We start from the raw sequence: 14,731 nt of genomic DNA, 5'->3' as shown, positions 1-14,731 counted from the left end.
TATATATGTATATGTTATCTCACCTGATGAAATACTGGGAGACAGTTTTTGTTTTTGTCTTCATATCCTCAGGACTTAGCACAAGGCCCAAGATACAGTATGTGCTTAACAAATGCTTATGGATGCATAGTAAATGTAATAAACATTTTTAGATGAACATTTAGATGAACATAGATGAACATTTAGATAAACATTGTCTGTTTGGCTGAACATAAAAAATAATTTGGCAGTAACTAGAGTTGTCCAAATGTGGAATGAGCTGCCTCAGGGTTCATGAGTTTTCCTTCATGGAAGTTATGTTAAAAAAAAAAAAAGAGTGGAATTTAGATGATTCTTTATTGGGGAAGTCATAATGAAATGACCTCCTTGTGTCTATCTACCTACTTGTCTGCATGTTGTCTCCCTCCCTCCTCCATCCCCATTCTACACCAACCGGAACAGAAACAGTGGGAATATATAAAGAATATAAGATAAGAGCTAAATGGTACAGGGAGTAGAAGATCAGACTGGAGTAAATGAGGTCATCAGCCAAAAAGAGAGAGCCACACGGAGGCCTTTGCCCCTCAGTGCGCAATCTTCATAAGTTGTGAAAACTGAAAGAAACAACTTCTTCCCCAGGTAGCCAGTCCTCCAGTGACCACAGACACACCCTCTGTGTAGCTTTCCAGAACCTAGGCTCAGCAGTAACCTTAACTTTCCTTGAGAGTTTCATTTGTTATTAGATTATTTGGTGTCTGTGAATAATGGTATTTTACTTTCTTCATTCTCCCAGAGAATAGCTGGCATCAGCTCTCTGGTTGGCAAGTAGGAAGCTGTGACAAGCTAAGATGGTGGTCATTCAGAGGGATATTTCAAACTGTTGCCTGCAGTGGAGCAGGCGGGGCAACCTTACCACTCCTGTTCTGAACAGGAAGGGGAAAAGGAATTGCTAGAGGGGCAGCTGGATAGAGTTTGAAGGACTCTGGACTCAGGAGTGAAATCCAAATGCTAGCTTTACCACTTACAGCCTTTGTGTCCCTCAGTGTCCTTATCTGCAAAATGGGGATAGTAAGACTAACACTACCTAATGGACAGAGTTGTAAGGAAAGTGAATTAAGACATCATGGAAAGGTGAGTTATTATCCCACCCTCTTTCCAATAAAAAAAAGTGGTATATATTACGTATGAGATATATTGCCATTTTAGAAATACTTAACCCCTGAGAAATCTGAGAAGCAGATCAGACATGGGATCTCTACCTCTATTTCCTAGCACTTTCATTTACTTATTACATACTCATTTGTATTAAATATTATATTTAGGAAGGAAGGGAATGTTAAATACCTACTATGTGCCAGGCACTGTTCTAAGAACTTTATAAATATTATCTTGTTTGATTCTCAGAACAGCCCTAAGAAGTAGGTACTATTGTTATCCCCATTTTACAGTTAAGGAAACTGAGGCAAACAGAAGTGACGTGATTTGCCCAGGATCACAGAGCTAGTATCTGAGGCTGGATTTGAATTCAAATCTTCCTGCCTTCAGGCCCAGTGCTCTAACCACTGTGCCACCTAGCTGCCTCTTTCTAGAGACAGCATGGTATACTGTTATGCAGTGGGCCACCAGTTGCCTCTAATCACAAGACTTGACTTGCACATGTCCCCAGAAACTTTTTTTGGTCTTGTCTTACCTACCTCCACATGTCTTACTTGGAGAAGAATGACATTTGTATGGACTAATAAAATGATCTGGAATCTTTTCCCTTCTTAATGCCTGGATCTTTGAGGACTCCAGTTGTCACAGAGAATTGTAGTCATGCCTTTTCTAGAGCTGGTATCTGCCTCCTCCCCAGCATCTAGCACAATCAGCATGTGACAGAAAATCTGGGCGTCTGTGGTGTCAGACATGGGCAATGTCAATACTACTGTACTCCATTTTCTGCATGAATATATTTCCAAAGAGATAGCACATATAACACAAATTTTAGCCCCTTGTATTAAACTGAAGCAAGCATAATGGACCATCGGGTAAGTTATTGCCTGCGTTGCACATTGGCAGACTTTACTTCTCAGTGTCTTGCTCCCAACTCCTTTGCCCCTTCTTCCGTCTCCCTTCTACTCTGATTTCATAAATTCCATCACAAAACCCCAGAAAATCTTTCTGGTTTTGCTTGGAAAGCGGCAGAGTCTTTCTGTACCTGTGCATCTGAAGTAGAAATATATCAGGATTGTAACCAAAATATCAACTGAGAGCGAGCTACCAATAAATTAAAATCCTGCCTCGTAGGAACTGTATTAATGGAACAAAAATGACCAAACATAGACAGAAAACTTTGTTTCCAGACTTTTCTTCCCTGCCACCCAAGATGGTACTGAGAGAATGAAGTAGTAACCATTGACTCCAGCCCCCTTTCCTTTCTTTTATTTCCTAGAGACCCTGGAGTGTGAACTCTCAGGGAAACCATGATTCAGCTGGCAACTTCCAAAGCTGTGATTTTTACCGTAGCGAAACCATTCTTTTAGGCCCTGATATGAGCAAATAATTTTGCTATCCTCTTTTCAACTGAAGATAATGTTTCCTACATTTTTGCTGTTGTTGTTCAGTCATTTTTTAGTCACGTCCAACTCTTTGTGACCCCATTTAGAGTTTTCTTGGCAGAGATACTAGAGTGGTTTGCCATTTCCTTCTCCAGCTCATTTTACAGATCAGGAAACTGAGGCAAATAGGATGACTTACCCAGGCAAGGGTCATAGGGTCACACAGCTAGTAAGTGTCTGAGGCCAGGTTGTTTTTCCAGATCTTCCTGATGCCAGGCCCAGTGCCCTTTGCACTGTGCCACTTAGCTGATAAATCCTCTCTATATATAACCCCCCAAAGTTATATATATATATATATACACACACACACACCCCTAAGTAGATTTAGGGGAAAAGAAAAAAAATAGATTTAAACAGGAAGAGTGCTGAGATACACCCATGTTTCAATCCATATTCCTAAACCAAATAACTACTAAGTGTCTATTATATTCAAACACTGGACCAGACACTGAGAATATAAAGACAAAAATGGGAAAAAATGCCTACCTTCAAGGATCTTACATTCTACTGGGGAATGAAACATGAAGAAATGAATGAATACAAGCTAATTTGAGGATAGAGAAAAGCACAAACAATGAAGGAAAGGGCTATAGGAAGAAGTACCTAAACTAATCCTTGAAAGAGGAACATAAGTTGAAGAGGTGAGGAAGGCCTGCTCTAGTGTAGGGGTTGTGTGCATGAAGAGAAGGAAATGGATGGGAAAGATGATATAGAGGAGAGAGAACTGACAGACTTGGCAATTGATTGGAGATGGGGCTTTTTCATGACCGTTGGTCACAAGGAACAAGGAAAGAAGGGTTTGATCCTCTGGTGGTCCTAAAAGGAGCCCCTTTCACAGAGCGGAAAGAACACTAGACCTACAGCCAAGAATCCTGGGCTATAATTCTGCCAGCGAAGCATTAGTGGAAAAGTATTGGTCTTCTAATCTAGGGGATATGGGTTTGAATGATATCCCTGATAGCTCTAAGCTGTGTGACCATGGGCAAGTCATGTAATCTGTCTGAAACTTATTTTACTCATCTGTAAAATGGGAGTAACAGTACCTACACCACCTACTGCATGGTGTTGTGAGGAAAGTGCTCTGTAAATTGTGTAAATGTCATAAATTATATATGATAATTTATATTTTATATGAATTCTATGTGCATGGTACATATGTATATGTATTATATGTGTAAATTATTACCACTATCATTATTATTAGCTATATGACAAGGGTAAATCACTTCAACTCTCTGGGGCTCTATTTCCTTAGCTACAAAATAAGTGGTAATACCCTGTCTGGCTCTCTGACTCTATGCTCACATGATAATACTTTGTATTCTCTAAATGATCACAAAAATTATAATTCAACGAAGGTAAATAATAGAGATAAGGTTAGGGACTAAACCTGTGACTTCTTTCATATGGGGAATTCCCAATAAAGAAATTCCTTCTACCAATGCAGACCAGCTCCTTCTCTGGAATGTATAGTCTTAAAGGGTGCCATAGCAAAATGGGAGCTTCCATGATTTGCCCAGGGTTACAAAGCCAGGATGGGTCAGGGGTCGTCTTAGTTCCATGTTCACCTCTCTAATCACCTGTACCCAAAGGGCAGAATCGGGAGAAACATGTTACAGAGAGACAGATTTAGACTCTATGTAATTTAAAAAAACTTTAAGAATTTGGGGTCTTCAAAGTAGAAAGGGCTTCCTCAGAATGTTGTAAGGTTCTTATCATTCATGTTCTGTAAGTGGAGGCTAGAGTGGACATGCAGTAAAGGAAATTCCCTCTGTGTTATTATGTGTTAACCTGGATTAGACAAAGGAACCTCTCAAGTTCCTTCCTGTGCTGAGATTCCATGACATGGTTCATCCAAGTTCTATCTATACCACAGACTGTATGACCAAATACAAATATTAACAATATTCATCTTTATTTTTGAGAGGAGACAAGTTCTAGGGCTATTTCCTCTTTATTCCGTTAGCCTCCATGCTTGCTCTACACATAGGGTCATATCTTTAGACCCAGAAGAGATCTCAGAGGCCACCTACTTCAGCCCCCTCAGAGCTCTCCATGTATATTATAACCCGCAACTTTCATTGTGATCCATTGGAATTCTTAGCTAAGCTTTCCAGCTAAGAATTTTAAACTTTCAAGTTATAAAAGAAGGTGCCAACTAAGCATTCAATACCAGTGACTGTACAATCTGGAAACCTCAAGACTATGAGATCCTTATGTACATAGGAAATACAAAACCAACCCCGAATAATTTTGTCTATAAGAGAATTTCTTTTCAATTATAAGCAAATAAAAATTAACTACAGTACTAAGTGAATAAGAAATATAAAGCCAACTTACAAAAATAATAAATTGCTGTTAACATAAATGTGTTTATTTCATCTTAGTTCAGAGATGTAATTTCTCCTCTATCTTGCACTAGTCAGTCAAAAGAGGTATTAACTTTCCTCACAGAGATCCCAACTGTCATTCTTCTGACAGAATTTTAACAGCTTCCACAGTATTGGCTCTTCTTGTCTATATTCAACTTTTTATTAAGATAGGCAGCAGTAAATTGATTGAATCAGAGGTGTGCTTTTTCTGGTAAAATCAACTCATGTAGATCTCTCTTCCTCTCTCCTTCTCATCTCTCCTTCCCTTCCTCCCCCTCCCTACTCTCTCTCTCTCTCTCTCTCTCTCTCTCTCTCTCTCTCTCTCTCTCTCTCTCTCTCTCTCTCTCTCTCTCTCTCTCTCTCTCTCTCCCTCTCCCTCTCCCTCCCTCCCTCCCTCTCCCTCTCCCTCTCCCTCTCCCTCTCCCTCTCCCTCTCCCTCTCCCTCCCCCTCTCTCTTCTCCCTCTGAGCTAAAGGTTTCATAAAAGTTTCATTGCTATTATCACCAAAATGTGTTTAATATGACAGCTCACTTGGATGCTTAAAATCATTGCTCTTTAGTTTCCTGGAGTTAAAGTAAATGACTCCTAGAAATGCCAGTAGTTGAATAGGAGAGATGAACAGGTAATCAACCAAGAACTTGGTGAATTCTGAAGCTGCAATAACTGGACCTGTAGAATTGCTTATCCATATGTATCCAAATTTAGAATCATAGTTCCTGAGCTGAATAGGATCTCAAAGACAATCTAGTCCAACCTCAGTTTTAGCCCAACTATCTCAGTTGAAACACATACAGATATAGAGCATAAGCACATAGATTTAGAGAAATTCTTTATCTCAGAGTTAGTTAGCCTAACCCCCTCATTTTACGGGTGAAAAAAAAAATCTTTGTCTGAGGGAGATTAAGTGATTTGCCCAGTCACACAGATAGTAAGCATTAGAGGCAAGATTTGAATCCAGATCCCTTGACTCCAGAGTCAACATTCTTTCCACTGTACTGTTATGCCGCCCAGTGAGAGAGTCATTAATTTTTCCAGATTTTTAGATTTATTTGTAACCATCAGCCCCATAGGGTATATACAATGTGCTGAAGCATGATTAATGATGAATTCTTACTGAGTTAATCACCAAACTGCAAAGGCACACAAGGGCTCTGTGTCTTTTTTAGGGCCCTACTATAATCCCAACAGCCAAAGTGTAAGAAACCCTTGGTTTCCCCATTTCAACAAGATGGGTCTGTCTCTGTTGTTAAAGTTGGCTCACTGTAGCCAGAAATGCCAGGAAAAGAAACCAGAGACCTGACCAGACCTGCATTTTTTTTCTATTGCTTCCAGAATTGTTCTGCAACCAGATGATTCCTTACAGATCCTAGCACCTGTTGAAGCTGATGTGGGTTTCTACACTTGCAATGCCACAAATGCCCTGGGATCCGACTCTGTCTCCATTGCTGTCACTTTAGCAGGTAACACAAAGATCTTTGTCAACATATACCAAGCATGGAAAAGTCTAGTAGGTAACAAGTCATCACCCTCTAACACCTTCACTGCATCTCTCTCTCTCGTCAACCAAAACTTATTATTTTCTTTTCTTTAATTTTTAAAAATTGTAACCTTTTTATATTATAGCATAGGCAGACCACCAGCTCTTTTACTTTAGCCTTGAATTTATGTGCATAAATATTCTGCTGGCATGCAATTTAATTAAACTGAACAAATGTATTAAGCATCTACTATACACCCTAATTTATACTGAGCACTGGGCACACAGATGAAAAAAAAAGCTACAATCCTTTACCTTAGAAGTTTACAATATCATAGGGATGATATGACATGTATTTTAAAAAATTAGATGTAAATTGTGGTGGGACAAAGAAGAGCCTTATGGTGTGCTTTAAGAAAATTGGAGATGGGATAGATCAGTTCTCCCTCAGAAACTAGGGGAAAGCTTCATGGAGCAAGTGATATTTAAGCTGACTCTTATTGTTGAAAAAAGTCCAGCAAAAGAGATGCTGAGAAAGTTTGTTCCCAATGTGGGAAATGATCCTCATGAATTCACTAAAGCCAAAAGTACAATCTCTGGGATATAGATTGTCAAGGGGGTACCATGAAATGAGGCTGGAAAGGCAGGTTGGAAACAGTTTGTGACTGGCCTAAGGTAGGTTTATATATTTATGCTATGGCCAAGAGGAATCCCCTGGAACTTTCAAGGAGGGAAGTGACATGGTCAGGAAGGTTAGTTTGGCAGCTTTGTGAAAGCTGGATCGAAGGAGGAACAGAATAACCAGTTGGAAGGTTATTACACTCTGTAGGGGAAGTGACAAAGGCCTAAGTTATGGCGATGGCAGCATGAGAAGATAGGGAGGAAAATAGATGAGAAAGATGTGATGGACTTGGAAGTAAGGGAGAGGGAAGAGTCAGCCATGACTAAGTTTTTTGAGCCTGAGTAAACTGAGTGATGGTGGTATCAGCAGAAATAAGCAAGTTGAAATGAGGGGCAGGATTTAGGGGTTAGATGACAAGTTCTGTCCAGGACATGTTGAGTTTGAAGTTTTGTCAGGGTATGCAGGTAGAGAAGAGTATAGCCTGGAAATGTCTCCAACTTCATGCCAATAATGATGGAAATGTTTCCTTCTAAATATAGAATTTTGGGTACAGAAGAAATCTCAGAGATCATCTAAAGCACCTTCCCCATTTTATGGATGATACAACTGAGGCTTAAAGTGACTTGCCCAATGTCACTCTGGTAGAATTTTTTTTTAAAAAATCAAAATTTAATTAATTTACTTTAATTAATAAATAAAATTAAAAATTAACACACTGTGGAGAAGCACAATGCTAAGGAGCATTGGACCTAGAGTTAGGAAGAGAGCCAAGATAGGTAGCTATCTAGCTCTAGCTCTGACAGTTTCTACCTGTGTGACCTTGAACAAATAATTGTTTTCACCTCTGCAAAATGGGAATAATAATACATTACCTACCTGAGTTGTTGAGAAAATTGTTTTGTAAATGCTAAGGTGTTACATAAACATGAATAGTTGTTGCTTTTATTATTATTATCTGTCTGGTCTCCGGACTCCCAGGTCCATGTTCCCTCTATCATAATTCTCTGCTCAAAGTCACATAGGTGGTAAGTACATGTCAGAGTCATAATTTGAACTCTGGTCCTCCTGCTCCAAGTCCAGCATTCTTTCTTTTAAAAAAATAAAAAATAAAATTCTTTCCCCAGTACTATGCTACCACATATTCAAACAATCACATGCTCTTGCCTTGTATCTGTTTAGTATCAGAATTTCTACCCTGGCAACCTAATGACTGTATGAGGAATATAAACTTAGCTACTGGCTTCACCAGGGTCATGGAGTTGAATGATCACTTAGCTAAGCGGTGAAGCCCCAGGGTAGATTAATGTCAGACTTTTTAATGCATTTTTTTGTGGATATAAGATTTGCCTTTCCCTTAATTTCTTCCAGTTAACAATCTTTATGTGTCTCTCTATACTGGATCCAGATACTCTCTTCCATTCTGGTTACGTGATTCTTCCCCTTACCTGCTAAAAGGTGAAGACACTGTTGACATTCCTCCAATTACTAGCAAATAATGGCTCCTTGAGGCTTAACTTGCTTATTTATGTTTATCCAGCTATGATTCAGCTCCATAGCAGACTAAATATCCTTTGTTTACCAGAATTTAATACAATTATTGGAAACCTGTCTGGAATAAAGCAAGTGAATGGTAGCATCAGACTGGTCTTCAGCTTCTTGAAGAAAACTTACTGGAAGATACCAGCAGCTTCCAAGCCGCAGAGGACAGACATAGAAGCCAGAGGGTCCCTAGGGAGCATCATATAAAGAGACCGAGCAATAAGGTGTGATCACAAAAGCTGCAGATGAGACCGCAGAGAAAGGGGACACTTCCAACTTCTTGGAGATATAAATAAGTTTTTGAATGGGAGTTGTCAGTTTATAGGAGTAAAGCACAAACTACGTATCAGGTAAACTAAGTCAAAGAGTATCTTGGCTAGTTGGACTTCAGAACTGAAAATTAGCCTTAAAGATCACACCTTATAGAACAGTCCTTTGTGCACATGATAGAATGTAAGCTCTTTGATGGCAGAGATTGATTATTCTTGTCTTGATATCCCAGCACCTAGCATGGTGCCTGCCACATTGTCGATGCTTAAAATGCTTATTGATTAATTGGTTGCTTTGTTTTCCTCCTCCTACATTTGTTAGCTCTTTAAGAATGGAGTCTTTGTCTTTATCTTAAATATGAGTTTAAAAATATCAACCTCAAAGTACAAGGGAAGGAAGATGACCATACCAGTGTACAAATGGTTAGAAAGGGATTTGTTGGCGGAGCCAAGATGGCGGAGTGAAAGCAGTGACTTGCTTGAGATGTCCCCCAAACCCCTCCAAATGCTCATTAAAAAAATGGCTCTAAACAAATTCTGAAGCAAAAAGACAGAGTGAAACAAATTTCCAGCGCAAGACAACCTGGATAATTGATCAGAAAGGTGTATCGCGCCAGGCTGGGAGCACAGCGCAGCCCAGTATGGAGGCATGCAGGCTGCAGCAAATCTGGAGCAGGCCTCAGAGGACTGAATCACGGGCAACTCTTCAGGTTTCCAGACTCCTCAATCCACAAAGGAGACCCAAAGACAACTTAGAAGGTCAGTGGGAAAAGTGTGTTTCTGTCAGTGCTCAGAGAGGAAGGTGGGGTTTCAGCTCCATTCCCCAAGAGCATGGCCCTGGGTGGGGCAGCTCCTTCCCAAGCTTCCGGCCCACAGACTGAGGGGGAATCCAGTGGCTGATCAGAGAGGGATTGCAGGGATCTCTTTGCCAGTGCTGAGGCAGGAATCTCTTGCTTTGCCCGTGTGTGGATCTGGGTCACAATTCTGGGCGGCGGTGCTGGGGTGAGGAGGAACACTGGCATGGTGGAGCTTGTAGTGGCTGTGGAGAGGAACCCTTCCTCACAGTTACAGGACAGAAAGGAATACTTGTGGTCACAGGCCAGGAAAGGAGTAAACACCTCACCCCTTATCATACCACCTTGGAAGATCTGAAAATTTACAGGCCCCTACAAGTATCTCTGAAAACAGCTACACAAACCCCTGAAGCTTGGGACAGTACACCCCTCCACATTGGAAGCAGACTCTTACCTTAACAAAGAGTTTAAAACTCAAGTAATTGGCTGGGATCATGAGCAAGCAGCACAAAAAGAGTCAGACTATATTATCTTACTTTGGTGAAAAAGAAGATCAAAATATACAACCAGAAGAAAACAAAGTCAAAGCTCCTACATCCAAAGCCTCCAAGAAAAATATGAATCAGTCCCAGGCCTTGGAAGAGCTCAAAAGGGATTTTGAGAAGCAAGTAAGGAAGTAGAGGAAAACTGGGAAGAGAAATGAGAGTGATGCAAGAAAATCATGAAAAACAAGTCAACAGCTTGCTAAAGGAGACCCAAAAAAATACTGAAGAAAATAACACCTTAAAAAATAGCCTAACCCAAATGGCAAAAGAGGTCCAAAAAGCCAATGAGGAGAAAAATGCCCTAAAAAGAAAAATTGGCCAAATGGAAAAGGAAGTCCAAAAGATTACTGAAGAAAATACTTCCTTAAAAATTAGGATAGAGCAATTGGAAGCTAGTGACTTTATGAGAAATCAAGACACTGTAAAACAAATCCAAAAGAATGAAAAATTAGAAAACAATGTGAAATATCTCATTGGAAAAACAACTGACCTGGAAAATAGATCCAGGAGAGAGAATTTAAAAATTATTGGACTATCTGAAAGCCATGATCAAAAAAAGAGCCTAGACATCATCTTTCAAGAAATTATCAAGGAAAACTGCCCTGATATTTAGAACCAGAGGGCAAAATAGAAATTGAAAGAATCCACAGATCTCCTCCTGAAAGAGATCCCCAAAGGAAAACTCCTAGGAATATTGTAGCCAAATTCCAGAGTTCCCAGGTCAAGGAGAAAATATTACAAGCTGCCAGAAGGAAACAATTCAAGTACTGTGGAAACACAATCAGGATAACACAAGATTTAGCAGCTTCTACATTAAAGGACCACAGGGCATGGAATATAATATTCCAGAGGGCAAAGGAGATAGGATTACAACCAAGAATCACCTACCCAGCAAAACTGAGTATAATCCTTCAGGGGAAAAAATGGTCATTCAGTGAAATAGAGGACTTTCAAGCATTCCTGATGAAAAGACCAGAGCTGAATAGAAAATTTGACTTTCAAATACAGGACTCCAGTGGAACATGAAGAGGTAAACAGGAAAGAGAAATCATAAGAGACTTATTAAGATTGAACTGTTTACATTCCTGCATGGAAAGATGATATTTGTAACTCATGAGAACTTTGTCAGTATTAGGGTAGTTGAAGGAAAAAAATTATATGTATGTATATATAGATAGATAGAGGGCACAGGGTGAGTTGAAGATTAAGGGGTCATATCTGGAGAATAAAATTAAGGGATGAGAGAGGATTATACTAGGAGAAGAAAAAAGGGAGAGGTAGAATGGGGTAAATTATCTCACAAAAAAAAACCAGAAAAGTCTCTCACAGTGGAGGGGAAACAGGGGAAGGTGAGAGGGAATGAGGGAATCTTATTCTCATAGGATTTGGCTTAAGGAGAGAATAACATACACATTCAATTGGGTATGGAAATCTGTCTTACCCTACAGGAAAATAGGGGAGAAGGGGACAAGAGAGCAGGGGGATGATAGAGAGGAGGGCAGATTGGGAAAGAGGGTAATCAGAAGCAAATACTTCTGAGGAGGGACAGGGTCAAAAGAAAGAATAGAATAAATGGGAGGGCAGGATAGGATTAAGGGAAATAGAGTTAGTTTTTCACAACATGTCTACTATGGAAGTGTTTTGCATAACTGCACACGTACAACCTATATTGAGTTGCTTGCCTTTTCAATGAGGGTGGGTGGGGAGGGGAAGGGAGAAAATTTGGAACCTAAAGTTTTAAAAACATGTTTTAAAAAAATGTTTTCACATGCAACTGGGAAATAAGAAATACAGGAAATGGGGTACAGAAGTCTATCCTGCTCTACAGGAAAATAGAAGGGGAAGGGGATAAGGGAGGGGAGAGAGATAGAAGAGAAGGAGAGGGGAAGGGGTATTCAGAATGCATGCCATCTTGGGGTGGGGGAGGGGTGAGAAATTTGGAACTCAAAAACTTGTGGAAGTGAATGTTGAAAACTAAAAATAAATAAATTTATATTAAAAAAAAGAAAAAAGAAAGGGATTTGTCTAGGGAAACAACATGGGAGTTTTAATATATTGTCAGCTCAATGTGAGTCAGTGATGTTTCCAATAATTGTATTAAATTCTGATAAACAAAGGATATTTAGTCTGCTATGGAGCTGAACCATAGCTGGATAGACATAAATAAGAAAGTTAATGTGATCTTAGACTTCATTGAGAGGCATGATGTGTAGGGATAGGGAAGTAACAGTGCTACTGTATTCTTGCCTGGTCAGGCGATATCTGGTCTTCAGTACTAGGTGCCACATTTTAGAAAGGACATGCATAAACTGGAGAGTATCCAAAGGAAGACAGCCAGAATGATCAAGGGCCTGGAACCATGTCATATGAATCATGATGGAACTGAGGATGTTTATGCTACAAAAGAGAAAACGTAGGGGGAGCCATAAAAGTTGTCTTCAAATATTTGAGGAACAGAGAAGGCCTAGATGACAGATTAGACTGACTCTGCTTGTTCTGGAGATCACAACTAGGGGCAATGGAGAGAAAAGGCCAGCTCTGATGTTAGAGCAAACTTCCTAATAATGAAAGCTGTCCAAAAGTAGAAGCAGCTGGCTAGGGAGGTAATGGCTTCCCCCCTTGTTAAAGGTCACCAAGCAAAGGTTGGATGCCCATTTGTCAGGTACAACGTGAAGGACATTCTGTTTTTGTTTGGGTCGGACAGGATGGCTACTGAGGTCCCTTCCAACTCTGGAAGTCTGGGATTGGGAGATGTTTGTATCCTCAGCATCTGGTACAGAGCCTAACTACACCATAGGTACAGATACCTAGGCAAGATTTATCAAAACAGGGCCCCAGAGTCATTTACCTGGACTATAAGTACACTTGTTACTGAATTATATCAGGATATATACACACACACATATATGTACACATACATATATATACACCTACATACACATATATACCCATACACACACACACACATATATATACACCTATATACACATATATACCTATATACACACACACATATATACACCTATATACACATATATACCTATACACACACACACATATATATACATATATATACCTATATATATACATATACATTTTACATATATATATATATAAAGGCATTTCTGCCCTGAGAGTACCATCAAAAAAAATTATACTCAAGTCTAGCAACAAATAAACAAAAACCATAGAATAGGGCACTAAGAGAGATAATAACTGATATGGTATTATAGATGTTGGTATGTATAAACTTTTTCAACATAAATTGTTATAAATTTAATTGGTCTTATTATTTAACATTTATTTCAAAATAAAATCTTTTTAAAATTGAAATGAAAGAAGATGAGAATGCCTGGTTAACCTCAAGACTCCAGACAGTGTCCAGGGCCAGAAGTTGCATGATTCATTTCTACTTTGAAGAACGTGCTTAAAGTCCAGGCCTAGGTCCCCTGTGGATTCCAGTTCACTCAGAGAAGTTCAAAGGGGTCATAGTTCAGCCTGGAGCCCCTAAAATCTGAATGAGCACATCAGAATATTTTCATAATTAACCATTATTTCCATTAATTACTATTACCATTTCCATTAGTTATCCACCTAAACATCTTCTGTCTTCTGGATTTATGCAGTGTACCTCCCAGGAGTTGGGATTGATCAGAATGTGGCCTGATATACAAACCTGAGGTATACTGGCCAGGGAGGCTCACACTACACCAGACAGTATACATCATACATAGCCAAAGACCCCAATAGAATTCATTTTATGTCTACCTCCTTCCTCTCTAATCTGTAATTTGCCTGGCATTTGGACAACAGGTTTATCTACCAGGCCATTTCTCTCTCAGGAGTATAGAAGGCTCTTACTGAAATGTTACCCATCTCTACCCTCTATCTTTTTGAAATATGAAGCCACAGTTTATGTTATAGCATAAATAAACTAAGGGAAAACCTTCCAGTGTACACATATGAAGCTGGAAATACAACTTTAAGAGTCCCCTTAGAGAGTCAGATTAAGTTCTCAGCCAAGTTGCTTAGGAAGGTTCAGGAACTGATTGGTCTGGGCAGGATTTGAAGGAAAGCAGTAGTTACCCAGTAAATTGCTTCCGTCTGGATCAATGGCTTAGTTCCACTTATCAATGCAGATGAGCAACTCTCCAGGTGTAGACCATCAGTGAGGTCATAACCATAAGGGAGAAGTTTGAAGTTGTCATTGATTTTAAAATATCATAAAAGATACACTGTTAAGTCCTGACATTTCACAACATCAGCAATGGAAAATGAAGAGAAGACAAGGATTTAGGAAAGCACATAGCTCCCATTGAAAGAAGAGAGCATGGTCCTATTTACACGAATTTTTCACATGAGGGAAAAGACAGGAAAATACCTCCTTCTGGGACATGGTTCTTTTTTCTACTTTTTATAGGTTTAATGGTCAACATATATTGTATCTCATAAAGAGATTTCAGAAACCTCATTGGAAAAACAATTCTTCTTGAATTATTTTCCCCTTTCAATTTAGTAGCTCCAATAAAGCACACAC

At 39.5% G+C, this 14,731-nt stretch overlaps 1 protein-coding gene across 1 annotated transcript in view; it reads left to right on the top strand.

Moving 5' to 3' along the window:
• ADAMTSL1 (ADAMTS like 1) overlaps positions 1-14,731 on the top strand; it is a 409,980-nt gene that overhangs the window by 329,096 nt on the left and 66,153 nt on the right. Inside the window, 1 exon segment of the mRNA XM_078152482.1 lies at positions 6,281-6,408. Within this exon segment, the coding sequence (XP_078008608.1) occupies positions 6,281-6,408 (128 nt within the window).

This window comes from Phascolarctos cinereus, unplaced genomic scaffold, assembly GCF_003287225.1.
Source record: "Phascolarctos cinereus isolate Bilbo 61053 unplaced genomic scaffold, phaCin_HiC Scaffold_4;HRSCAF=312, whole genome shotgun sequence".
Taxonomy (NCBI): Eukaryota; Metazoa; Chordata; class Mammalia; order Diprotodontia; family Phascolarctidae; genus Phascolarctos; species Phascolarctos cinereus.
This window is presented reverse-complemented; position numbering and strand designations above follow the sequence as displayed.